General features: G+C 36.5%; 1 protein-coding gene across 3 annotated transcripts; it reads left to right on the plus strand.

Moving 5' to 3' along the window:
- The first annotated feature begins 5214 nt into the window (after window positions 1-5214).
- Window positions 5215-25368, plus strand: eif2b4 (eukaryotic translation initiation factor 2B, subunit 4 delta). 3 transcript variants are annotated; one of them, XM_084091913.1, is made up of 14 exons: window positions 5215-5233; window positions 8163-8243; window positions 8754-8791; window positions 9052-9223; window positions 10168-10368; window positions 11162-11244; window positions 11873-11964; window positions 18243-18357; window positions 18436-18512; window positions 18638-18740; window positions 19904-20031; window positions 20111-20288; window positions 24328-24508; window positions 24607-25368. In XM_084091913.1, the coding sequence occupies exons 2-14, from the start codon at window positions 8195-8197 to the stop codon at window positions 24804-24806; spliced, it is 1617 nt and encodes a 538-aa protein (XP_083948039.1). In that variant the 5' UTR covers window positions 5215-5233; window positions 8163-8194; the 3' UTR covers window positions 24807-25368. The 3 variants fall into 3 exon arrangements, with proteins under 3 accessions (XP_083948039.1, XP_083948041.1, XP_083948040.1); XM_084091915.1 differs by having other exon boundaries at window positions 11165-11244; XM_084091914.1 differs by having other exon boundaries at window positions 10171-10368.
- The last annotated feature ends 8 nt before the right edge of the window (window positions 25369-25376 follow it).

Here is a 25376-nt window from a genome sequence, read left to right on the forward strand (position 1 = left end):
AGGCATAGGAGAGGCCCTGGCTCCTAAAGGACACCAACAGGTGGGGGCCCGCAGGGGCAGAGGGGAGGGGGGGGGAGTTTAAGGGAGGCTGAGCACTTGAAAAGGCCGGGAGCATGTGGCCATGTCTGGGCAGAATCCACCGGTCATGCAAAGAGGACGATACACTGTAGCACTCAGCAGAAGAGGAAAGATGGGAACAGAAAGGTGTGGGGAGAGTTTTTATTTATTGGTAGATTGGGTTGGTTTTTGGAATCGGAATAGGTTCACACGACGTCAATTACAACATCTCGTACTTTTGTTATGTATTCATTTATTTTGCAAAAAAAATAGTCATTTCTCATTCTTTAATTGGCGAAGCAGTCTAGATTAAATATCTCCAAATTATTTCAGATTAAATGAGGGCAGCCAAACTCTTGTCCATTCCATGTCTGGGATGAAGAATTTATAAGAAGTATATCTTCTTTGAAATGTTTCATTTCTTTCTTAGCAGAAATGAATGATATATGTGTATAGCTCCAATTTGATTTGGACTGAGATTCTGGGTGACATCTCTCTGTTTTACGAGGCAGCAAATGGAAGATTTTACACCTCTTCCACTGGAAATGGTGCTGTTAAAGGAAATGGAGGTATGAGCGTGTCACTGGGTTTTCACCTGAGGTGTCATAGCACGTCTTTGATCCACTGTAAATCAAGCTACTATATCAAGAAGGAGTAAAAAAAAAGGCAGTTTGTGCATATTGGACTTGCTACGTGGCAGAATGAGAAACCTTCTGGTCTCTTTAAATGTGAGAAAGATGTTCGAGTGCTAGATGTGCTAGTCCTCTTCTGCTTGGCTGCTTTCCTCCTTGTACAGATACGTGTCAACACAAAGAATGATTATGGAAAGGACAGGATAACTACATACAGGTAAATTCAGTTTTTCTGTAATATTACTCATCCAACAGAGTATGTCATTTTTTGTTTGTTCGCTTTAGTGAAGGGCTGAAACATTGCTTTTTTGGATCGTTCTGGCCAATGTTGTTGAAGTTATCTAACATTTTTATATAACAATGTAGTTATGAAGCAGAATAAAAATGATAATGAATTGTAAAGATAAATAAATAAATAAACAAACAGTAATGTTATCTCTTCTCTCTGTATGACCTGATGTGCATTTTTCCTGACAGCTTTGTCTATTCTGTGAGGGAAACTGAAATTTGCCCCTTGTGAAGACATGCTTCCTTATATGCCCATATGAATACTCAAGTTATGGAATGTAAGGAAGTGTGTGGTTTCAGGGGGAATCCATCACCACGGAATAGAGCATGCAAATAAAACAGTGTGATGGATGAAAACCTGATGAATTAAACCTAAATCGAACAGTTTAAAGTTTGACACACATTTGTGTAATTTTCTATTCTGAGATGAATACACATGCAATACATGCACATACATTCTTAAAAATAAAGGTTATTTATTGGCATCTGTGCTTCCATGGAACCTTTTTGTTGCACAAAAGGTTCTTTATAGTGGTAAAGTGTTCTTTAGATTAAAATGTTCTTCACACAAAGAAAAAAAAAAGGTTATTTTCAGTTCACTGAAAGGTTCTTTAGGGAACCAAAATTAGTTATTCTATGACATTATTGTGAAAAGCCCCTTTTGGGACCTTTATTTGTGAGACTGTAGAGTGGATGAGGTGGTAAAGCTGTTGTTACTGTGATTTGGCTGGCCGTAGGCCTCCACGCCCTTATCATCTCTCACTGACCCGTAGATACTGCAGATCAGGGCAGATTGACAGAGTACAGCTGTCCCTTACTTCACTAATCCATGAGAGCTATACAAACCTTATGGGGTTTCCTAAAGAAGACGCTATGCTGAATTATTTCCGCAGCTATCTGCATATAAAAATTTTTTAAAAAAAAACAGTAATTAACAATGCTAAACTCATGTTGGTAGCAATGTTCATCCATTGAATTGCACAGAAAATAAAAAAACTATTTGTAATGAGGCAATCTGTTGCCAGTTTGGTTCAATTTTATTTTTAAAGAAGGCCTATTATTTATTTATTTATTTTCTCCTCTGTCTTCATAACAGGTAAGCACCGAGAATGATTTTCTGAACTGAAGAATGTCAACATAAGCTCTGTTAGTCTGCCTGGCCGTTCTCTCTTCCTGAAGCACGCCTTGCTGTGGCTGGTCAAATGGAACCAAGTCAGGTGTTTCTGCGAGGTTTGGTCCCCTTCAACCAGCTACTGCGTCGTGAATACAGCCAACATAGACCAACGATTATTAGAGAGTTATTTACTAAAGTGTGCTTTTTTGTGACTTAAAATGTACTACTAACCCTTAAAGGGTTAGTTCATGCAAAAATGAAAATTCTGTCAGTAATTACTCACCCTCATGTTGTCCCAACCCTGTAAGACTTTCATTCATCTTTGGAACACAAATTAAGATATTTTTGATTAAATCTGAGAGCTGTCTCACTCCTCCATAGGCTTCTATGTTATTGAAACTTGCCGGCCCAGAAAGTTAGTAATGACAATGTTTAAAATAGTCCAAGTGACTACAGTGGCTCAACCATAAGTTTATGAAGCGACGAGAATACTTTTTGTGCGAAAAAACAAACAAAAATGTATTTTCAACTATTAATTTTCTTCTACGTGGGCCTCTGAGTTCACGTAGTGTAACAGCGTACTTCTGTGTTGTACGTCACACGCATCACACACATGACCAGCGTCGGCCAATAGTGAGCCTATGTGGTGACGTACAACCCAGAAGCGCTGCGCTGGTACACTACTACGTGAACTCACCAGAGGCCCTCATAAAAGAAAATGAATAGTTGAATAAAGTCGTTATTTTTGTTTCTTTTTTTGCGCACAAAAAGTATTCTCGTCGCTTGATAAACTTATGGTTGAGCCACTGTAGTCACTTGGACTATTTTAAACATTGTCTTTACTAACTTTTCTGGGCCGGCAAGTTTCAATAACATAGAAGTCTATGGAGGAGTGATCCAGCTCTCAGATTTAATCAAAAATATCTTAATTTGTGTTCCGAAGCTGAACGAAAGTCTTACAGGGTTGGAACAACATCGGGGTGAGTAATTACTGACAGAATTTTCGTTTTTGGGTGAACTAACCCTTTAAGTTTAAATATATATATATATATATATATATATATATATATATATATATATTTTTTTTTTAGAAAATTCAATAAACTATTTTACTGTTGCGATGTTGTGTTAATTTTCTCCTTTCTTAATTATAATATAAATTATTTTTCATTTAATAATAATCATTCAGTACCTGATTATCATTCATTGATCTTGTGAAAAAGCATTGTATTGAATGTGCACTTGTAGTGCACTTCAAATCTTTAAAAAAACTGTACTTGCAGATAATATAATATTAATGAAATAAAAGACAATTTAAGTGTACTTATATGACTGTTTCTTAAGCACACTTTTTTTTAAAGTGCACTTTGTAATAATGTCAAATTAAACTTTTTTTTTTTAAAGTACATTTTAAATCATTATGTTTTAATAATTTGTTAATATTTTAAATCATATTTTAAATCATTGTGTTTTAATAATCTGATACATTGTCATGCTTTCAGTTAGATTAGAAAATGTGTTACTTTTCTATGGGGATTGAGTTTCTGCTTATTCTTTATCCTGTGGGTGCTAAATGATAGCAGGCAGCTATCTGGCATCACGAACACTTCACAGGTATTACCAAGTTACCAGATTTACTATTAGGTGGTTGTGATATGAGCAATATAGCTTCACAGTAGGGACGGTGTTCTTGGGATGGTACTCATCATTCTTCTTCCTCCAAACACGTTTAGTGGAATTATGACCAAAAAGTTCTATTTTGGTCTCATCTGACCACATGACTTTCTCCCATGACTCCTCTGGATCATCCAAATGGTCATTGGCAAACTTAAGACGGGCCTTGACATGTGCTGGTTTAAGCAGGGGAACCTTCCGTGCCATGCATGATTTCAAACCATGACGTCTTAGTGTATTACTAACAGTAACCTTGGAAACGGTGGTCCCAGCTCTTTTCAGGTCATTGACCAGCTCCTCCCGTGTAGTTATGGGCTGATTTCTCACCTTTCTTAGGATCATTGAGACCCCACGAGATGAGATCTTGCATGGAGCCCCAGTCCGAGGGAGATTGACAGTCATGTTTAGCTTCTTCCATTTTCTAATGATTGCTCCAACAGTGGACCTTTTTTCACCAAGCTGCTTGGCAATTTCCCCGTAGCCCTTTCCAGCCTTGTGGAGGTGTACAATTTTGTCTCTAGTGTCTTTGGACAGCTCTTTGGTCTTGGCCATGTTAGTCGTTGGATTCTTACTGATTGTATGGGGTGGACAGGTGTCTTTATGCAGCTAACGACCTAACAGGTGCATCTAATTTAGGATAATAAATGGAGTGGAGGTGGACATTTTAAAGGCAGACTAACAGGTCTTTGAGGGTCAGAATTCTAGCTGATAGACAGGTGTTCAAATAATTATTTGCAGCTGTATCATACAAATAAATAGTTAAAAAATCATATATTGTGATTTCTGGATTTTTTTTTTTTGATTATGTCTTTCACAGTGGACTACGATGACAATTTCAGACCCCTCCATGATTTCCAAGTGGGAGAACTTGCAAAATAGCAGGGTGTTCAAATACTTATTTTCCTCACTATATATATATATATATATATATATTTTTTTTTTACACAGCTCACTACTTTATTCGTACTTGTCAATCTCAGCATTCAACCATCAATTATTTTTTGAATAAATATTATTTATGAATAAATATATGAAAACTATCTTCTGTGTTAGGCTGCCGTCTCTGTGGCAACAATGGTGTATTTCACCGGAATATAGTTAGATAGGCTATACTATAGAATCCTAAATATTAGTAGGCCTATACATTAGGATATTACAAATTATGTATAATATAACCCTTGTATAAAAAACACACAAACTAAATGAGACCGTAATTTCAAAACATTTGTGTCTAGCTGATTTGTCACTTTTTTAGCATTATGTTTACATTCCTTTGACCACCAGAGGGCTCTGGAGTGCTTCGAAACGAACACGCATTCTCGTACAGCGACTGTGTCACCGGATGAATCAATGCACCGCAAAGTATCCCAGTTCCTTTTCAAAAATCAGTTTACTAGCAAGAAGCCGCGAACAAATTAAACTGCGGAATCGGGTAGGAGACAGGTTGACAGCATCAATTATGCTACAGGTAAAATTTACAAATGTAAACGTATAAATACGTGCTGTTTCTGAATACAAAGCTAGTAGCTCTGATGACGTTAAACACGACGGTAAAGTTAGTTTAACGTTTGACATTCGTTTTACACATTTGGTTTTATACCCATTAAACTCTGCGTAGGCCTATTTCATGTTTTGAGCCCGAACCAACTCAGATATACAAACAAATTCCCTTTGCATAGCACAAGGCTTAAATACAATGAATGTAGCCTATATTAATTAGACCTATAATCAATTAAACTATTTAACTATAAATTATCAAACTAATAGTAAAATGTTCACAAAAATAACCCTTTTATAACCCAGAATAAGGCTCTGTTTTTTGGAATTAGCATTTTTTAACTTTTATAATAGCCTATTTTTAGAACTTAAACTTCTGGCCTTATGCAATACTGTTAATCCATTAAACTACAACACCGTTTGGCCAAAAGGTATCAAACCAACTGTAAATTACGCATATTATTATTCCCCATGTTGCACACGGTTTGTTTTTCAGATTATTAATCTGGTATTTTTTTTATATACAATTCTAAACCCATTTAAATAGGTCAAACAGTGTTGTTGTAGTTTAATGGATTTAAATGAGTTCAGTATTATATTAAAAAATATCAGGTTATTAATTGTAAATTAATGTTATATTAATATTAAATATTAATTTTAATTAATATTTAATAATTAAAATTAATGCAATTTGTTTAATAATGTAGTTTAATGGATTTAAAAGGGTTCAGTAGGCTAATGTAGGCCCTATAGGCCTATAAAAAAAATCTGAAAAACAAGCCTTGTGCAACACGGGGAATAATAATCAGAGTAATTTGCAGTTGGTTTGATATGACATCTGTCTTACGAATGTCAAATGGTAAACAATACCTCCCCTTACCCTAGATTTCTGCCCTAACCCTTGTTTTTGCGCGTTCTCGTGTAGGGGTAGGGTGTCCCAATACTCTAAAGAGCAAGGGGGAGTGCTATTCTCCCCTTAAAATCAACCCTCAAAACATAGTGCGGTCCGATGCAGGCTTAAAGGAGAAGTTCACTTTCAAAAAAACTTTTGCTGATAATTTACTCACCCCCATGTCATCCAAGATGTCCATGTCTTTCTTTCTTCAGTCGCAAAGAAATTAAGGTTTTTGATGAAAACATTCCAGGATTTCCCCCCATGTAATGGATTCTATTGGGACCCAAACGGTAGAAGGTCCAAATGACAGTTTAAGTGCAGCTTCAAAGGGCTTTAAACGATACCAGACGATGAATAAGGGTCTTATCTAGCGAAACGATCGGTCATTTCCAAAATAAATAAAAAAGTTGAAGTTTTATAAGCACAAATGTTCGCCTTGCTCTGTTCTGTGATGCGCGTTCGTGACGTCACGTAATACGCAATTACGTTGCCCATCAAATATACATCTGATCTGGGTAGTTAATCTAATTTTATTTTCGATGTTGGCTTCCAATTATTATAAAAAGAAGACGTGAGGTAAAACTTTTCAAAAATAGCCGCGTTCGTCTAGTGCTTCATCTTTTTCTTCACAGCGCGCTGTCACTTCTCCCTAACGTTAAACCCAAACAGTGATGGTTGTAAAATGCAGTGTCTGCTGATTATAGATTGCGGGAGGTGTTTGATTGTAAAAAGAGCTATTAAAATTATAAGCACAATGATCCGCGCAAGAGACTTGACCCTGTTCCCATGGCGGCGCGCGTTCGGAAACGGACTGCAACTAGACAAGCAAACTATACTTTGGGTTTCATGTGCGCGTCTAAACGATCAAATACAGACAAAAATATGGCTAAATGACCGGTTTGGAGATTCACTTTAACACAGTTTATGTCTTAAATGGGAGTTGGTTGTGGAATAGTTGGGAGAAAATGTGTATTATTAGATCTGCATTCGGTCTTAAAGTGGCAGCGTCTAATAAACCTGCGAATGATTACACCTTTAATGTGAATAAAACAATTAAAGGCAAAGAGAAAAATTCTCCCAGCTCTTGAATGAATAACTTTAGCTTTAATGAGCATTAATCTATCTATAATAAACTATGCTGTATTATTTTACATTTGATTACTTTATTAGATTTCTAGCATATTATTATGGATACTTATATCCTGATCATAACTGGGATAGTTATGTGCATGTATATAATTTGCATATAGTGGTGTCCCATTTCATAGGGAAAGATATTCAACTCCACTTCCCCTCGTTGAGGGGACTTTACTTTTGAGGGCACTCAAAACCAAGTGGAAGTTTTAAGGGGGGAGAAATGGGACAGGGCCTAACTCTTTAACTTAACGCCTGCATGCGTTTATTAACAGTTTGTTTTGAAGTCGATGAACTTCACGTTTAGTCGTTTTTAGTAATGTTTTATTCACTGAAATATTGTTGTGTGTGATTGTTTTTCATTAAATAAGAATGTTTATTTAAGTTACTATGAAATCTTCACAAGTTATTGATAATTTAAAATCTTTACAAATTATTGATAACTTAAGATTTTACAATAATTGAAACAAACTCGCTTAAGGTGCACTATTTAATTAGCAAACAACAATATTTTAAAGCTTAAACCGTTACTAAAAACGACAAAACCTGTAAAACAACAAAACATCTGCGTTATTACTATTTAACGTAATGACGTAAGTACGTGGGGTGTACGTCAGGATGGCGCTGCGCTCAGGTCACAGTTTCCCCTTGTGGCCTGGGATCGAATCCCACTTCTGACAACAACTTTTTGTTCTTTTCAACATGATGAGAACATGTTGCTGTACGCGAATATGCTGCGTCTATTTAATTAAATAAAAATTTTCAGCTTGGACATTTGGGTCACTGTAAATACATTGTACATAAAAGTTCAGCTCACTCGTTTCAATCGCTAGAGGGCGACGTAATTCCTCACGACTGCTTTTCACATCAGATTACCAGCGAGAAGTCACGAAGAAGTGAAACATGGCGGATTCGGGTGGGAGACAGATTGACAGCATCAACCATGCTGCAGGTGAAATATACAGATATTTAAACTTTTTACACGTGCTGTTACTGAATTAAACACGTACATAAGCAGTCGTTTAAAGTATTAAGAGAGAGCTTGTGTTACCGCGTGTTACGCCGTTGATCACCACCCTGCCATGTCACAGCTGACTTTACAAATGCACAGTGGAAATTACATCATGCAGTGTTTGACATTTTGAACATATATTAAAATCTAACTATATATACAGGATCACGATGTTCCCTATTGTTTGCATGTGTAACGTGATGTGTTTGTAATATTAACTGAATCTTTATGCAACATTCCTTAGTTTGGTAATGATCGAGTGTGAACCAGTATGATGAAATAGCACTGCAAAGTCAGTGTCGATGTTTCCCTGTCGCCATACACATCATTAACATAATTAATTCAACCTTATACTCTAAACAAAAATATATATTCTACCAATATCGTTTCTGCAAATATAGAGCAATTTTAACTTTGCATACGTTTTAAATCATTTTATATGTGGCACAGATGGAGATGGCAAGGTGCAAGAAATTGTACGATCGAAGGTAGGTCTTTACTTTTTTATTTTCTTTCAATTTACTAGATATCACAAACACAATGGCTTTGTCTCAAAACCTAGTTGAGGTTACATGGACAGCGTTTTGGGCTTCTTAGCCACATTCTCAGCAGAGGATCAGTATGCTAAGATGCCCAAAATGCAGAGTAGGTTTTAGAAAAAAAAAGCCAATTTTAAGCCAAATCGGTTTACAGAGACAACAGATAATTTAAAGACGTGCAAACTGTGATTCCCTTTTTTTATCTATAGATTGAAGGTAAGGAATTGACCAAAGAAGAAAAGCAGCGTCTTAGGAAAGAGAAGAAGCAGCATAAAAAGAATAAAAAAGATGACAAGGTTCCTACAGAGAAGGAAAAGGAGAAAGAGAAAGCATCTGTTCAAGGTCCATCAAAACCTGTCACTCAGAGCCCAACACATAAAGGTACTTCAGTCCACTGTGCTGTTGCTTAACTATTCTCCTGCAACCTAAGGTTTATTAAAACTAATTTACTAACTAATTTTGATTTAAAATAGGATAATTGGAGGAGAATTATTTATTTATGTTTATTTGTTTATGTAAGGGTATTTTTCTCTCTTATTGAGACTAGATTAATATTTAGTTTCTGAGTTGGCTATTTTGAAGGAAGTAGGGACTTAAAGGGTTCGTTCACCCAAGATAAAAATTCTGTCATTAATTACTCATCGTTCTGTAAGACTTTTGTGCATCCTTGGAACACAAATGAAGATCTTTTTGATGAAATCTGAGAGCCTTCTGTGCCTCCATAGACAGTCCATGCAACTGCCACTTTGAAAAAGTTCATAAAGAGATTGTAAAAGTAATCCATATGAATCGAGTGGTTTTGTGAGGTTCATTGAGGTTCGATGAGAACCAATGAGGTTCATTCTCGTGTGTTACGCAGCACGTTTGAGCTTCGACATGGACCAGTGAGGTTCATTCTCGTGCGTCAAGCAGGTTCGGTTGAGCTTCTGTTCATGTTCGCTGATCAATGCTTATATTTGAATAAAAGCCTAATTCAATCTGTTCATCATATAAAGCGATCAAGTTTCTTCAGAAAATGGATTAGTTTTACAATCTCTTTATGAACTTTTTAAAGTGTCAAAGTAGTAGTTGCGTAGCTGTCACTGGAGGGACAGAAATCTCCTTAGATTTCATAAAAAATAAATCTTCATTTGTGTTCCGATGAACAAAAGTCTTACGTATTTGGAACGACATGAAGGTGAGTAATTAATGACATCATTTTCATTTTTGGGTGAACTAACCATTTAAAAACAGACCTAGATAGGCTTAAATAGTCTTTTAATAGCCTTTTTAGTCTATAGTCTATGTTTGGGGTGCTTTTTATTTGATGGGCCCTTTGATCTCAGCAGCGGCTCCTGTGCCTGTAAGTGCATCTGCATCTGAATCTCCTGCGGCTGCAGAGAAGCCTGTAAAGACCAAAGCAGAGCTGCGAGCAGAGCGCCGGGCACGGCAAGACTCAGAACGGACATCAAAACAGGGCAAGAAGGAAGGGGGGCAGCAATCCACCTCCAGTAAGCCTAAAGCTTCCCCCAGTGAGCTTCAGCCAGGTAATTCAATGCATCGGAAAAGGATATTCCAGGATGGGAAGTTTGGGCATTCCCACAGTGGCTGATGAATGCCTATTTTTATCAGCCATTCCAATATTGCTGCCGTTTTTTCCCTCATTTCAAATATATATATAAAAAAAAAAAATTACCAAGTGTAAATAGCCTGCCTTGTTGGCAAAGGCCATTTACAGTAACTCCGCCCACCATTGTCTCTGAGCCAGACAAAATTACAAAAGAAACTCGATTTTTGTTAAGTTTGAATAAACCTTTATGCATATCAGCTTGAAGAAGCGTTTATTTTAAAATGTTCGAAAAGTGGGAATAACAGGTATTTAATATTGGGAATAAAGTGTTTAACTGTTCATTTGGTGTAAATAGCACCTGTTGTACAAATGCATACATTCTTATGATCACACAATGCATTGTGAAATATTATAATTTTAAAATGTTCTGTTTTAATTTACTTTTAAATGTAACTTATTAATGTGATGGCAAAGCTTTTGGTTGAGTTTTTAGCAGCCATTACTCTTTATTGTCATTAGTCATTAGCCATTAGCCATTAGTCTTTAATGTCATTTCAATGCATATTTTACTTGTATTCAAATTGAGTTTGACAACTTTGCAAAACATTGATCGAACAAACAGTGATTCAGACAGCAGCATTTCTTGTCAGAATGTTAATGCGAGATATTTTACGAGTCTCACAGATTTACTCACAGAAGTGGCTGCATTTGACTGGTGTTCATGTAGAGACTGTGGCTGTTTTACAATTCTTTTCTCTATTTCTTGTTAGTAGTAAAAAGGTTACCAGAGCATGTTCAGGTGGACGACCCCGCTGCATTGAAGAAGTTGGCCAAAAAGCTTGAGAGACAGCAGGTAAGACAAATCAATGCCATCCTGCTTTGCCTCTTTTCTGATTACTACCCGTTGACGGAGGATGGATTCATCCAGGTGTTTTCTCAGATCTCTTTTGCAGCGTTTTTAACCCAGGTCCTTCCCATGTCTTACAGAAGTCAGGGCAAGGATGCGGTTTAAATATAACTGGAGTCAAGGTCTGGCTCCACACTTTTGTGTGCAGTGAATTGTTAAATTATTTCTTTGTTTAATGTATTTTTAATTCTTGGTGAAAGTTAACTCAAATTTGATTTTATTGTACGTTGGAGATTGGTGATTTCATTGTGATTATCTTCATTTCATTGTGTTCATGTGATGAGCTAGATGTCTTATGTGGCTGAACTTTCGAGTGAGTTTTTTTCTTTTTTCTTGATTCATAATTTTTCATTTGTTATTTGTTAGGTGTAGATCTATAACACTAGCGTAAAGCTTGGGAAGTCCTCTGTGGAGCCCTTCTTCAGTAGTGCACGTCATGTATGTCTTCATGCACAGTGTTCTGTTGCAGTCTCAGCTCTTGACCTGAGGAGGGAGGATGTGACCTCCACAACATCTTGTCCCTGAGGGAACAAAATATTCACATTAAAAGCTGTTGTTTGCTCTGTTCTCTTAGGTTCCTTTGAGGTCCGATTATGGCTACAAGGTCAGCCTGTTCTCCCATCTACACCAATACAGCCGAAAAAACCCTCCAACTCAGCAAATCAGGTAATGTAACAAATGCAGGGTTTTTCCTGGGTCAAAATTGGTCTTCGGTGGTGGCTGACCGACATGGTCATCCACACACAGCAAAGAGTACCGTAGTACCCAATAAATGTTAAATTTAAAATAAATAGAAAGAAACAGTTTGTGATTTTTTTCTTATCCTATTTATTCATGAAAAAAATGATCACTGTCAGGCTAGATAGTAAAAGAAAGTGATTACAACTTATTTTATATCTATACCTTGATGTTTGTTTCTTTTGTTCCTCGTTGTTAATATTTGGTTGTTCATTCTTTTTATTTTATTTTTTTGGGGGGCCATCAGGGTGGGCGATATGCCAAAAATATCATATCACGATTTTTTTTTTTCAGGAAAATCACGATTCACGATTTTATCACGATTCTTTTTTATGTTGGTTTTACTATTTTGTGACTGAGCCTTACAGCCAAACTAATGTCCATATTTTAAAAACAAAGCCTTGGGTAACAAAAAAACAAACAAAAAATGGCAGACAGAGGCAAAGATAAAAAAATATTTGTCATTATTTTCTTTGTTATTAAATATTAAGATCAAAGATACACATTACACATACACAACTTAATATACAAATTAAATAAACAGTGCTTTATGTTTTCAGCTACAGTAGGTGTATTTAACAGGAGCATTGAAGAAAGTAATTAAATGAACAAATATGAAAATAAAACAAAACATAGACTTCAATGTATAAATTATACATTGATACTTATTAAAGCTACTATTAAAGTTATCAGTCAATAGTAGTGAGTGATTTTCTCTTTGCATTTTGTTGTTTTATTAACATTAAAGGAATAGTTCTCCTAAAAATTCAAATTGTCATAATTTACTCTCTCAAGTTGTTTTAAACTCGAATAAGTTTCTTTCTTCTGTTGAAAATAGAAGTTATTTGGAAGAATGTGGGTAAAAAAACAGTTGATGTACCCCAGTGACAACCATAGTATATTTTTCTCCTATGGTCCTAAGTCAATGGGGACCAGCAACTGTTTAGCCATATTCTTCAAAATATTAATATTAGAAAAATATTAGAAGGAAATTAATACAGGTTTGGAACAACTTTAGAGTGCGTAAATGATGAGATAATTTTTATTTTTGGGTGAACTATCCCTTTAAGGACAAGCGGCAGCGTGTTTACTATTGCTACTGTCTCTTTAAGAGCTGCGCGCGACGCGTCTAATATACACGCATTTGACAAGCAGATTTACTCACTTTTCTCAAGTTTGCTTTCACTTTAGACATAACCGACTTTATGTAAACCTTGTGTGTATTTAACAGTATAAGCACAATAAGACTCGAAAGATCCAGGCGCTGGTAGACAGGCTTTTAGTGCATGTGAGCTTCACATGCACGCGCTGAGAAACTATGGAACGCCGTTGGGGACAATACTTATTATATGCAACGCGTGAAATTTGGACGCATTAACACGCACAGTTTGTACGCGTAAATACGAAGTATATGTTCGGGTGTCGCGTCAGACCGCACAACAGCCAATAGCGTTGCTCTATTTAGGATTTCATTTGCATTTGTGATGCGATGGCACGTTGCTGTATACATATATAAACATCAGACGACATTTCTTTCCGTGAGGGATGATGTGCTGTTAGGTAAGCAAATACCTATGCAAACGTCACACGTAACATTTGTTCGTGAATGAGATCGTAATTTTACGTTGGCATGTACATAGGCAAGCGTAAAACTTTAGAGTCAATGATGCATTTATACGTTGGCTGTGATGTCAGTGCTATGTCATGCTGTGGCATCTCATCCCGTTTGTACTCATGCAGGTTTTTTGTCTCCGGTAACGTGGAAAAGTGGATTGCTCTCTACGATGGCTCTTAGAATTTTTTTATTAAACTGTCAAAGAACTTTTACAGACTGCATTCAGTTTGCATCCTCTTATAACAGGCTATATACACATGTACAGTGCTTAATTTGTAAAGTGGGAGGTCCCGGAGCGCAGATCCGGCGACTCAAAACGGGGGTTGGAGGTAACGGAACAAAAAAAAAAAAAAAAAAAAAATTACACTGCCTACGTAGCTTCTCTGCAGGGACAGCGCCAGATAATTTTTAACGCATGTGCTGAGTGGGTGCTAGATTTGACGGAGAGCCGCGCAAAACTTGGCCACTAAATATTTAATATTCAGTTATGTTAATGATCACAATTAAAGTTTTATTTTTATTAAATTGAACAAGGGCAACTTTCAGTATTCAATCAAATAGGCCTATTCTAAAAGATGTAGGCTATTATTAATAATAATGTTATTTCAACACAATATCTCGTTATTTCGAAATAATATGTGTGCGTGCATCTGTAAATCCGGTGATGCGTGTATTGATTTTTATTAATAAACAAGTGTTTTCTCTAAAAGTGTCGACTCGGCTGCAAAGATGAAATTGACGATCGCCATCTCCGTGTGAACGCGCTTATAGAGAGAAATGCACATAAATAAGACTAATGGATTACATAATCAGAGAGTAGCCTTTTTCTTTTTTCGTTTTGAATTATTTCGTTTAAAGACATTTCAAGCTTTGTGTATTTGATGTATTTGTCATGTCTGTGTGAGGCATACACTGAGTTTCGTTAAGTTAGGGTGTGCTCTAGTTCACGTGCAATGGAAGTGAGCGCGCGGGCGCCTCCGTTATATTTGTTTCGTAGGCCTATACAGGCAATTGGTTGATGAAAAATTGATTAAAATTAAGATACAATTTATACAAAACGAAATTCACTTTAAAGAAAGGCTTTCTACAAAACAACTTCACCTTCAACGGTCAAAATCATGTCTGACCCGCTCCATGTCTCATATTGCGCATCCTATCTTACTCGGTCGTGCTGTTCACTTTTCATAAATCAACATAAATGAAAAAAAAAATAACATTATAATATTTTAACAAATATGAAACTAAATGCGCTTTTTTAATGGCTAAAACAGTATAGTAGGCCTACATACTTTCTATTTGTACAAATTTCTGCACATTAATTTAATTCTGAATTTTGCACACACAAGTTGAAAGGCATTTGTTCAAATCAAGTTCACGGATAATTGTGCGTGCATTTATTAATCATTATGATACTAAAATCCTAACAAATAGGCTATGCTATGTAGGCCTACAAAAATCAGAAAAGCCCAAATCAGAAAAACAAATCAAATGAGCCCAGAATATGAACGCAATTACACGTTAAGCATTTTCTTCCCATAGAAACCCATTATAAGAACGCTTAATGTGGCTTAATGCAGATTAGAATGTCCCCTTATTATGTGGAAATAACGAGATATTATGTCGATACTAGGCTACTGTGACCACCGTGGTCTCCTTTTTGATCAGCGGAAACGATTTTTGCTTGTTTGGGATCTGACTGTCCAGCGTATTTGAAAAAGTTAAGCAAACTTTCCTGTCTTTTTGACATTTTTCCCCTGCGTGAAACGATCGAGGCTGCGCAAGTCATGTGTCACAAACATTGAACACTACACAAACAGTATTTATTTATTTATTTATTTTTCATTTAGGCAATTAATTTTAGTGACACAGTAGGTGCCGGATCCAATAAAAAAGGTGCCGGATCCAATGTCGGAGGTGACGGAACATGTTCCGGCGTGTTCAGGCTCAAATTAAGCCCTGTGTATAACATATGTTAACATATGTATACAACATACAACACTGGATACGGCCATAGCCAGGGTTTAATAATTAGTGAGGTCCAAGGTGGGGTGTCAATAATTATACACAAAAGTGCCAATAAATGCCATAAATCATTCAACTTTAATAAATACAATGAATAATAAAGTTAGCAAAGGCTAAATACTAAATACTGTGGCTATTGTTTTTTCAAAATGACTGGAGTAATCTCCGAGTGGGCCAGCATCAATCTGGTATGAGAGACTCTGGAATGCTCCTTGAAGTCGGGATGTCAGTTTGACTGGAAATAATTAATACACATATACTGTATGTATACTGTATATGTCAGATAAAAATAATCTAATAACAACAATATATTGTAACAATCACAAATTTAACAATTATATTATAACAATAAGGCAAATACAAAAGCAGAAAACAAAGCACCAGTAGCCTATGACAATTTACAAATCTTTATTCAACATTTAAACACAGACACAATCATACGACACATTTAAACATTACAGAATCACTACAGCAGGCGGACCACGTAAACTGTGGGGCAGCCAGTCCAGGAGACAGTTAGATGCTATTTACTTATAAATAGTGACAGATAACGTTACTATTTGCTCATCAGTATTGTTGTGCATTAAACATCCTGCAATTTAACTGACAGTAGATTATTAGATTTATAAAACAATATTAAAATCATGGCAACTTATTGAGATATTAAAGACTAGAGCTACCCCTAACCTTACCCTAAATGTAACTTTTATGAATTAAAATGAATTTTAAGTCAAATCATTTTTATTGAAAACAATTTTGCGTTTAATAACTGTAAAGTTATAAAAAAAAGCGCTGTCAGTGGGAATAGAACCCCGGTCTCCCTTTACACGTTACGCCACAGAAACCGCTGACTAAAGAGGTGACTTTTTCCACATATAGGGTAGACTGGCCTAGTGTAATTAGTTCTGCCAACAAGTAGGCTATTTGCAGTGGTCCAAATAGACACCTCGAATGCATTAACCAGAGGGGAAATAGGCTATGGTCGTTGGATCACAGAGACCACTCACTTTTCCTACAGGACAAATTCCTTTAACGTTACAAAAGAATATAATGTTAATTCATGCAGTCATTGAATGTATTTAATCATTGACTCTAAATTATCACCAGTTTAACTAAAACAGAAAAATTTGTATGTCACACATCAAATAAGACTCAGAAATATTACACGTTCAAAAATGTCATGTTTACACGACGAAAACATTCGTATAGAAACACGTAACAAAAAATACACGGCCAAAAATGTTGCGTTAAGGCGATACAAACGATCGTGTCTTTAAATAACATGACAAAAAACTTCGCGTTTAGACGTACAAAACGTTCGCGTTTACACGGACCAAAAAGACGCGTACAAACTGTGCGTGTTAATGCGTCCAAATTTCACGCGTTGCATATAATAGGTATTGTCCCCAACGGCGTTCCATAAGAAACGCACGCGTTAGAACAGCGCATCAGCACGCGAATTAAATGTTTAACCGACGGCATTAAAGCACATGCAAATTATGAAACTTTGTGAACTGCAGTGTCCCGTCCCTCGGCTCAAAGGAGTCATTAGGTCGCGAATCGGACTTTAGCGGACGTGTTGTGTGGGAATCCTGGATGTTAGGACATCACAAAAGATTTGTCGATTTATCGAAAGAACACACACACACACAAAACACTCTTTTTTTTTTTTTTTTTTTTTTCTCGCGTTTATTTAAAGTTATGTCAGCTGCATGAATGCTTGTCACAAGTTGTAAGAGAAGATAAGGCAACTTTTTTTTGACTGCAATTCACACCCAGCGCTAATTCAGCAAAAAATATTGTCCGAATGCACCACGTGAAACATGGATTCGTTCTTCCGACCTTTAGGATCAGTTGATTTTGATGCGAGGGAGAGAGCAAAGACAGAACTGAAGACTGAGAGTGCGCGCGCGGGGGTGGGGCGCTGTGATCGTTCTCTCCGACACTCCATCAGTAGCCTGCTTCACTCACAAAACCCAATTACAGATCAAATAAGGCTTTGGCGGGACAAAAAATCGTTTTGGCGGCCGCCAAAAAAATTTCAATGTAGGAAAAACCCTGAAATGTGTCTTCTAGTTAGAATATTAACTTAAAAGGGTCCTATAAGGAGAAATCTCCCCTTTTTTATCCTTTGACAAAATTCATTAATATTCAAAAGTTTGGGGCTAGTAGTATTTTTTTATTTTTAATGTTTCTTTTTTTAAAGAAGTTTCTTACTTTCATTAAGGCTGTTTATTTGATAAAAAATCTGGCAAAAACTGTAATATTGTGAAATATTATTACAATTTAAAATATTTGTTTTCCTATTTTAAAATATAATTTATTTCTGTGATGCAAAGCAGAATTTTCAGCATCATTACTCCAGTCTTCAGTGTCACATGATCCTTCAGAAATCATTCTAATATGCTGATTTGATGCTCAAAAAACTTGTCTTATTAATATCAATGTTGAAAACAGTTGTGCTGCTTCGTATTCGAATTGTGATGATACACATATTAGAAATGAAGTATGTATAACCTAAATGAATTAGTTGGTTGACTTGTATTGTTTGATATGGTTTATTTTGCAGCATCCCTGCCACAGTTATTCACCCATCCATTGTTCGGTTGGGTCTCCAGTACTCTCAGGGCATAATAGCAGGATCCAATGCTCGATCTGTGGCCCTACTACATGCCTTTAAACAGGTAATTCATAATCAAACCTATAAAATTGCTCAGAAGTTCTTAATTTTTGGATTTAATTAACCAGCAATCATTTTATAGGTTATTCAAGACTATAGCACACCTCCAAATGAGGAGTTGTCAAGGGACCTTGTGAACAAGCTTTCGCCCTATATCAGGTTTACTTTCTTCCTTGTGAAAATTTATAAAGCACATGCTCAGATGTATATTATTTCATTTGAACTCTGATCTTACATGGAAATGGTTATTTGACAGACACTGCCAATCCTCCTTATCCCTACAGTTTTCTCAGCCAGTGTCGGCCCCTTTCAGCCAGCATGGGCAATGCCATCAAGTACATCAAGAAGGAAATTTCAATTATACCCAGTCAATGCAAAGAAGAGGAGGTAAGAGTATTCAGAATCACTAGTTAGAGACATTTATATGCAGTAGGGGTGCCCCCGACTAAGGATTTTCATAGTGGAATCAGAATCTTGTCTTGCCTATAGTCGACTAATAGTCTAATCATGTGAGGGGGCGGGGCTTTAACATTTTAAAGACGCGATGTACAGAACATCACACACAGATATAGAAGAATATGTATAAAAATATTTCCAGTCTTTCACTCTGTCTGTGTCCGTTTGAGTCTTTTCAAATTGTGTGCGTGGATAAAATACATTCTAAAACATGAAAAACGTTTAAAGGCCTAATGTCCTAAAATTGTTATATTAAAAGATCAAATTCTGTACATACCTTATTAATAAAGCATACTATATAGCCTAAAGAAATGCAGATGAGCCCAGAATATGAACACAACGCGTTTTATTATACGTTTAGCATTTCCTCCCATAGAAAACCGTTAAAGAAAACGCTTTACGTGACTTTCTATAGGAATATAGTTCATATTCTGGGTTCTTCTGCTTATCTGCACATAGTATCGTTTCTTAATAAGGTGTGTAGCCTACTGTGTAGTGCACATACATTAAGCACATAAAAGTGCCATTTAAGCATTTTAAAAGCTTTTTTCACGTTAAGCGTTTTAGAATGTCCTGAGGAAATCCAACTTGTTAATGTTGGCCGGCAAAAGTGCGATCATGGTTTTCCTGATGCTAAATCCAGCCTTGGAGAATATCCTTTCTGATGGTGTGCATCTTCAGATTTTCTTATCCCAGACGTTTTTAAAGATTTAAATCCCTGCCGACAAGACGCTCCTCTGTTGGTCACGGATCGAAAGTGAAACTTAAATCTGTCACGGGGTGTTTGGGTTTATTCACGCTGCACGCACGTTAAAAATATTTATTAAAAACTTCTTTCTTTGCACATTTTTATTGACAGCATTATCATAATAGGCTGTATATTAACGTATTGACAGAAAACCGGTAGTTCTATGTGAAATCTTACATTGAGCACCCTCATATAGCCAAAATAATATGATCCTCGTTTAATAACACCTCTGCGAAGATTCGACCGTGAGATTGGTAGTCGAATCTTCGACTATTTGGGGTCACCCCTAATATGCAGTATTCTTCCTGTTCCTGTGAGTGTCTAAAAGCAACGTTTTTCTCAACAGGCGAAAGGGAAACTCCAGGATTGTATTGATAGTTACGTAAATGAGAAGATCATTTTGGCTTCTGAAGCCATTTCTAAGTATGCTATTGAGAAGATAAGTAATGGAGACGTCATTCTTGTTTACGGCTGGTAAGATCTTTCACTGAATTGCTATAATTCTGTAATAGTTTGGATTAATGCATTTAATGCCTTTTTTGTCTTTTTCCAGCTCTTCTCTTGTCAATCACATTCTGTGCGACGCTTTTGAAAAGCAGAGGAAGTTCAGAGTCATAGTCGTTGATAGTCGACCCAGGCTGGAGGGCCGAGAGGCGCTGAGGCGTCTGGTGAAGAAAGGCATCCGATGTACTTATGTGCTCATATCTGCCTTGTCCTACATTCTGCCTGAAGTGAGTCATTCTTTTGAGTAAAGCTTGTTACTTGCTGGGATTTTTGCAAGCACATTTTATTTTTAGCTCATTGCGATTTAATGTGCTTTAATTTCCTAAGTGCTTGTACCCTCAAAGGATTGATTATGTGTGTGACATCAGCAGTAGCTAAAAATATTAAAGGAACACTCCACCGTTTTTTGAAATAGGGCTTATTCACCATCTTTCCTACATTTAGATAGGTGGGCAAACGCATTTTTGTCTCAGTGCATGCATTGTTTTAGTTTGGAAGCGCCACCGCTAGCTTAGCTTAGCATAATGAATGGAGATATCAGAGATATCACACTCACCACCAGTTCGTGTTGACTCTCATTCTCACGTACTCAGGCTGTTGAGCGATCGCAACCTCCTCCCTCTGTCGTTCTATTTCCAAAGCACGCAGCTCATCTTCTGAAAACTCTGTATGGTTCTGGATCTTGACTGTCTGAGAAGTCACCCTCTTCGTCTCTCACAAAATCCGCCATGTTCATCGCCATTCACTATGTCTACTGTAGGAACAATAGCCGGCTACTATTCACGCTGATATGTTGACGGAAGTTGGGGGATTTCAGGTGTTGCGTGATATCTCTGCGCCCAAGTAGCAGTGCTTCACCTGTGCTTCCCCCCAAATATAGTCCCATGTCAATATCTGCCTAGGAAATCGCCTAATTTCGTTAATCTGCATTGCTATTTGTACTCGTTGTGAATACGCAGGCCACAAGAAGTAATTTTTTTTTTTTTTTTTATCACTTTTACTCACGACATGCTAGCTGGCAACAAAGAATTCCATTCATTATGCTAAGCTAAGCTATCGGAGGAGCTGCCAAACTAAAACAATGCATGCACTGAGACAAAAATGCGTTTGCCTACCTATCTCAGGGTTCATACGGGTGCTTGAAATCCTTGAAAGTGCTTGAATTTTGATGTTGTGTTTTCAAGGTTTGAAAAGTGCTTGAATTTTGGATAAAATGCTTGAATTTGTAACTGTATTTCTTTCACAAGAAATATCTTTCTGACGAAATAGTTCTTTATTAAATGGAGAAAAAAAAAGTAGCCCTTCAGAATCAGATACAGATTGATTTGCGTTACGCTGGCCAGAGCAAAAGTAGGCGGAGTTTTCATTTTGATTTCCGCGGTTGTTTGGATGCACCGTTTTTATTGGCCACACAGCGGCAACAGTTGAACTATTTTAAACTTTGACCGCGGCGTGCGCGTGAGCTCGCTGAGCTCCGCTTTGGTTCGAGTTGCGCGGCGCAAGCCATTGAAATATATCGGTTTCATTTCATAGCGCAGCGCGGTCCGCGTCCTATCTGAAAGGGCCATTAGTGACTGAGAGTACTTGGTGTGATAATGTAATGTAAGTATTGCATGTCCGTTATGTCACGTTCATTTGTGGAATATGCAGTGAACATTGCCAAAATTACAGAACTGTAACGTGCAAATTAACCTGCAAATGTTAGCCCAGTGCATAACAACAGTCGTTGATTGCTGAACTGAAATCAGTCAGTGTCATAAGAAGTATACTGTTACTGTAAGGTTTAGGATGGCCCTATGCAATATTTACACTGCTCTATTCCAGTAAATGTATTAGCTAACGTTATGTCTTGGCCCAAGACATCTTGGCAATGAAATACATTTATCAGGCAGGTGTCAGTGCACTCAAATATTGTTCAAACCTTGTCTATATCAAGAATGTGTCCCAAAACGGGAAGGCCTGTCAAATATTTCTGTTCAAATCTTCAAGTCTTCATATTTGAAATTAATTCAGTTTTACAGCCTATAAATCACATTATCTGGTAAGCACTATTTGGACATTAATATAATGAAAAGTATATTATTCAAATGGCTATATACTTAGTGATACATTTTGAAGAATAACACTTGTGATTGGCTTAAATATTAGGGCTGCACAATATATCGAAATATTGCAAATGTATATATTACAATATGCATAATTGCATATCGCAACGGCTTGCAATAACGGGTCATGAACAAAAGACAAAGAAAATCACTCACTGCTTTTGGCTGAATAGGCTAACTTTTGTAGCTTTAATAAGAATAAGTATTTAATTCATGCAGTGAAAACTAAGCAGTGTTTATTTTTACATTTGATTAATCAGTTTCTGTTGTTAAATAAACCTAATGTAGGATAACCTGAACCCCTAAACCCCAGTGATGTTAAAATAACACTTCTTATGCTACAGAACACTGACGTTCACTGTCTTGAAGTTGTAGGCATATTTTCTTATCACAAAAAGAATGTGAAACACGTATGTGTAGGTTATATCATTTTAAAGACATTTTAAAGATAATTTAAGTTAATAATGACACACTTTAAGCATTATCGTATCGCATATTGAATATCGCATTATTTATCGCATATCTCATTTTTCTTCTATATCGTGCAGCCCTCTGCTATTATGAAACATTTGGCTGTTTATCTCTTTTGATGTGATAAAAACACTAAATAATAATTTTAACTATGTATTGGTATGTAATTTACGGTAGTGTAAGGTGCTGGAAAAAGCTTTAAAATGGACCTGGAAAGTGCTTGAAAAGTGCTTGAATTTGACCTTGGAAAAAGTGTACGAACCCTGCTATCTAAATGTAGGAAAGATGGTGAATAAGCCCCATTTCCAAAAACGGTGAAACGGTGTTACGTTATATATTGTTAAACTAAATATTCAGGGCGCGTAAAAACACTAGGGCCAGTTGAGGGAACTGTCGCTTGCCCGATGGGGCCAGTGCTGCATCTTCACGGAAGTTGATCATTTTTAAGCCTTGTCAGTTTAAATATAAAAATCCTTAGCGTTGAGCCTTGCATGTATTACCGGTGAAAATTATTTGAAGATTTTTTAAAAATGTTTTTGAAAGAAGTCTCTTATGCTCACCAAGGCTGCATTTATTTGATCAAATATACAGTAAAAACAGTAATATTGTCAAAATATGATTACAATTTAAAATAACTGTTTTTGATTTTAATTTATTTAAAATGTAATTTATTGCTGTGTTGGTAAGGCAGAATTTTCAGCATCATTACTCCAGTCTTCAGCCACATCCTTCAGAAATCATTCTAATGTGATGATTTGGTGCTCAAGAAACATTTCTTACTATTAATAGCTGTTTCCATCCACCTATTTTTATGTGTATTTTGGGATATCGCATTAAAAAAATGCTGGATGGAAACGCCAAGATGCGCATAATTAAAAAAAAAAAATAATTATCTGATAAGAAAACATGCACATGACTGGATAACTGGACTAACCAGCAGACCACTGTATGTGCGCTCAGGGACACAAGTCATCTATGTTGTTGGAAAAAAGAGCCACGATGGCTTCTCCAATTTCAGCAACTTGAATTTTTATTACAGATATTTTCCAGGAACTGACGATTTTGTTCTCTTGAACACGAAGTGGAAATGCTGTTTAATTCGCGAATGTTTAATGCCATATTCCAATTTTAACTTTAAAGGGATAGTTCACCCAAAAATGAAAATTCTGTCATCATTTACTCACCCTCAAGTTGTTCCAAACCTCTGAGTTTCTTTGTTCTGCTGAACACAAAGGAAGATATTTGGAAGAATGTTTGTAATCAAACAGATCTCGTTCCCCATTGACTTCCATAGTAGGAAAAAATATATACTATGGTAGTCAATGGGGACCGAGATCTGTTTGATTACAAACATTCTTCCAAATATCTTCATTTGTGTTCAGCAGAACAAAGAAACTCATACAGGTTTGGAACAACTTGAGGGTGAGTAAACGATGATAGAATTTTCATTTTTGGGTGAACTATCCCTTTAAATGGAAACATAGCTAATATTGAAAATGGTTGAAATATTTTTGTGAGACACTTTTTTCACAATTCTTTGATGAATAGAAAGTTCACAAGAAATCTTACTGTCTTACAGACCACTAACTTTTGAATAGTGTACTTGAACTACAGTTAACTTGCCTTTGTTGTCATTATAAACATTGTTTCCATGAATGCTGAATCAGTACTTGCACTCACTTATTTCCAGGTATCCAAGGTATTTCTTGGTGCCCATGCACTTCTTGCCAATGGCTATGTGATGTCACGTGTGGGAACTTCCCAGATTGCTCTGGTAGCAAAGGCCTACAACGTACCAGTGCTGGTCTGCTGTGAGACCTACAAGTTCTGTGAACGAGTGCAGACGGACTCTTTTGTATCCAATGAATTAGGTAACACTAGCATGTGTAGCATGATTGGTAAATTTACTATCATTTTTGTTATTAACATTATTTACACAAAAAAAGTAAACCCTAATGGATTTTTACAGATGATCCTGATGACCTGATTGTGACCAGAAATGGGAAGACCCATCTAGAGAATTGGCAGACTGTTAAATCACTGGGGCTTCTGAACTTGGTGTATGATGTGACGCCACCAGATTTTGTGGACCTTGTGATTACTGACTTGGGCATGATCCCCTGCACCTCCGTGCCTGTGGTACTGCGAGTCAAGAACGTGGATCAGTGAAGAGCAGATGAACACGGTTCGGCTTCCCTTTTGCATCTGCACATAAGAGTGTGTGCACACAGGGCTTCTAGCATGAAGTAAACATATCTATGAAATGGAACAAGCTTTTCAAATAAAGCTACAGTTTATGTTCTCACTGCCGGGATCCTTTCAAATGTGTAATTTTGAATTGTATAACTGGTCCAAAATGACCATGTCCATTTCAATCCACCTAAAAGAAAATTCTCAAATCACTTCTAGTTGTTGTACACAAGATCAAGAATATCAGATTCGCTTGTTCTTGTGTCAGAACAACAACATTTAAAGAAAGTGTCGGTAAAGCATGTTTGCTTTCAGTTTTGGCTTTTCATGATGGTCAGTGCATAGACATAAACATTAAAAAGAAATATATATCATCCTTTTTGGATTGTTGCTGTTGCTGAATTCCTTTCATAGATGTGAATAAGGGAAAAGTAACATGGTGCAAATGTAAGACCGTGCAAAAGCTGATGATAAGGGGTTTTGTTTGTATTACCAAAACATTGAAAAGGCTACAGAAAATAAATAATTTAGATAAACTGTTGTTTGCCG

Source organism: Abramis brama, assembly GCF_963993115.1.
Source record: "Abramis brama genome assembly, chromosome: 18".
Classification (NCBI taxonomy): domain Eukaryota; kingdom Metazoa; phylum Chordata; class Actinopteri; order Cypriniformes; family Leuciscidae; genus Abramis; species Abramis brama.

Bases quoted from the DNA above. Each gene is read 5' to 3' on its own strand.
- eif2b4 (XM_084091913.1), top strand. From the start codon at position 8,195: ATGGCGGATTCGGGTGGGAGACAGATTGACAGCATCAACCATGCTGCA. The intron at 8,792-9,051 runs GTAGGTCTTTAC...TTTTATCTATAG, and splicing joins AAGAAATTGTACGATCGAAG to ATTGAAGGTAAGGAATTGAC. The intron at 18,741-19,903 runs GTAAGAGTATTC...TTTTCTCAACAG, and splicing joins GTCAATGCAAAGAAGAGGAG to GCGAAAGGGAAACTCCAGGA.